At 40.6% G+C, this 2,021-nt stretch overlaps 1 protein-coding gene across 1 annotated transcript in view; it reads right to left on the reverse strand.

Moving 5' to 3' along the window:
* Positions 1–240: 240 nt before the first annotated feature.
* Positions 241–2,021, reverse strand: part of cd5 (CD5 molecule) — a 14,333-nt gene continuing 12,552 nt past the window's right edge. Inside the window, exons 5-6 of the mRNA XM_005753372.1 lie at positions 1,474–1,539; positions 241–699 (exon numbers count right to left, since the gene is read on the reverse strand). Coding sequence (XP_005753429.1) covers positions 629–699; positions 1,474–1,539 — 137 coding nt within the window. The 3' untranslated portion in view covers positions 241–628. The remainder of the gene's footprint in view (positions 700–1,473; positions 1,540–2,021) is intronic.

Consider the following 2,021-nt stretch of genomic DNA (forward strand, 5'->3'; position numbering starts at 1 on the left):
GTGTATGTGTGTGTGTGTGTGTGTGTGTGTGTGCGCGTGTGCATGTGTGTGTGAGTGTGCATGTGTGTGTATGTGTGCGTGTATGTGTATGTGCGTGTGTGCGTGTGTGCGTGCATGTGTGCGTGTGTGTGCATGTGTGTATGTGTGTGTGTATGTGTGTGCGTGTGTGTGCGCGTGTGCATGTGTGTGTGCATGTGTGTGTATGTGTGCGTGTATGTGTGCGTGTGTGTGCGTATGTGTGTGTATGTGTGTGTGTGTGTATGTGGTCTACAGTTTGTGTTGGTGTTGTAGCTGCCCAGCAGGGATGAGACCCTGTGCAACGTTTTTGTTCTCTCACTGTGGATCTCTCACTGTGGATCTCTCACAGTGGATCTCTCACAGTGGATCTCTCACAGTGGATCTCTCACTGTGGATCTCTCACAGTTGTGAGGCCACAATGAAACTCACTTTTACATAACTTTGAACCTAAATTTGTGACTTCTTGATAGACTCACAAAATAGGTGAAATATAGTTACAAATGAAAATATACTACATTTCCAGCTCACATAAGACAATGATGACAGTGATTATGACGGAGGAAGATGATGGAGGAAGATGACGGAGGAAGATGATGGAGGAAGATGCAAGTCAGAGGTTGTAGTCACTGTTCCTATTGGATGAAGGCTCTCTGCTGTCAGAGATTACCAAACGATCCAGAGCTGTCGGCACACGGGAGAGACATCAGATTTAGAGCAACAAAATGAACTCTTGTGTACAGACACACACACACAGGTGTGTGTGTATTTATGGCCTTGTGGGGACATCTCGTTTCCCTAGGTGCTAACCCTAACCATTAAAAATGAATGCCTAACCCTGACCCTTATCCTAAACCCCACCATAACCTAATTGTAATCCTGACACTAAAACCACATTTTGACTCTCAACAAGGCCTTCAAACTCGTGGGGACCTGGTTTATGGTCCCCACAAAGATGTTAATACCCGTCTACACACACACACACACACACACACACACACACACACACACACACACACACTGTCTGGATTTATATATTATATATATTTCATATACTTTTCATAACAACATGCCTGGGTCTTTGAGAATATTATTGATGTGGCTAGATGCTGAAGTCGGTGTTTTTGTTAAATCGGGGATAAAAATGTTTTCCTCCGCCCCGTTGTTTACCTCCTGTGGTCTGTTCAGGTTCAGTACTCCTCTTTTACAGACTGGACCAATAACTGATTTGGACAGTCCTAAAGTTTCCTCTACCTGTGATGTTTTTCTTCTGTTTAGCCTAATTATGACCTCTTTTATGACCTTATCAGTGAGTTGTCCTATTACTTTTGCACTTGTAAAAGTATGTACATGTATGTAACAATTAAATTCTAAAATTTGAAATGCATTTTTCTCAAATATTGTAAAGAATTAAAGGAGGAAATAATTATACATATTTTTTGACTTTGTGTGTGTTACCAGGGTAGGAGTGTCTCTTATCTCCATCATTATTTTTAACTGCCGTTTTCCCTCGATGATAAGACACTGAAAGAGACATAAAGAGATGGGATATCCATTACTTTTTTATATGTCTACATGTTTTTCCTTTATTTTTCTGATCATCAACAAAGCACACAAACCACCCATGTACATTAACGAGTGCAGTCCTGTGAATAAGACAATTACATAAACTTTATGAGTCAATAGCTTGTGGAACCACCTTTAGCAGCAATAACCTTAAGTAATCATATTGTGTATGACTGTCTCTTGCAGATCCTTATTCTGCCTCCATATTCTTTACAAAGTTGCTTTAGTGAAGACCTTCAGTGTGTTTGCATAAATGTTTCTCTAAGGTCCTGTCACAGAATTTAAAATTCAATTCAATTCAACTTTATTTATATAGCGCCAAAAGACAACAACAGTCACCTCAAGGTGCTTTATACTGTGCAGTAGACCCTACAATAATACATACAGAGAAACACCCAACAATCATATGACCCCCTATGAGCAGCACTTTGGCGACAGTG

This window comes from Pundamilia nyererei, unplaced genomic scaffold (genome assembly GCF_000239375.1).
Source record: "Pundamilia nyererei isolate P.nyererei 1_Seehausen unplaced genomic scaffold, PunNye1.0 scaffold00424, whole genome shotgun sequence".
NCBI classification, from domain to species: domain Eukaryota; kingdom Metazoa; phylum Chordata; class Actinopteri; order Cichliformes; family Cichlidae; genus Pundamilia; species Pundamilia nyererei.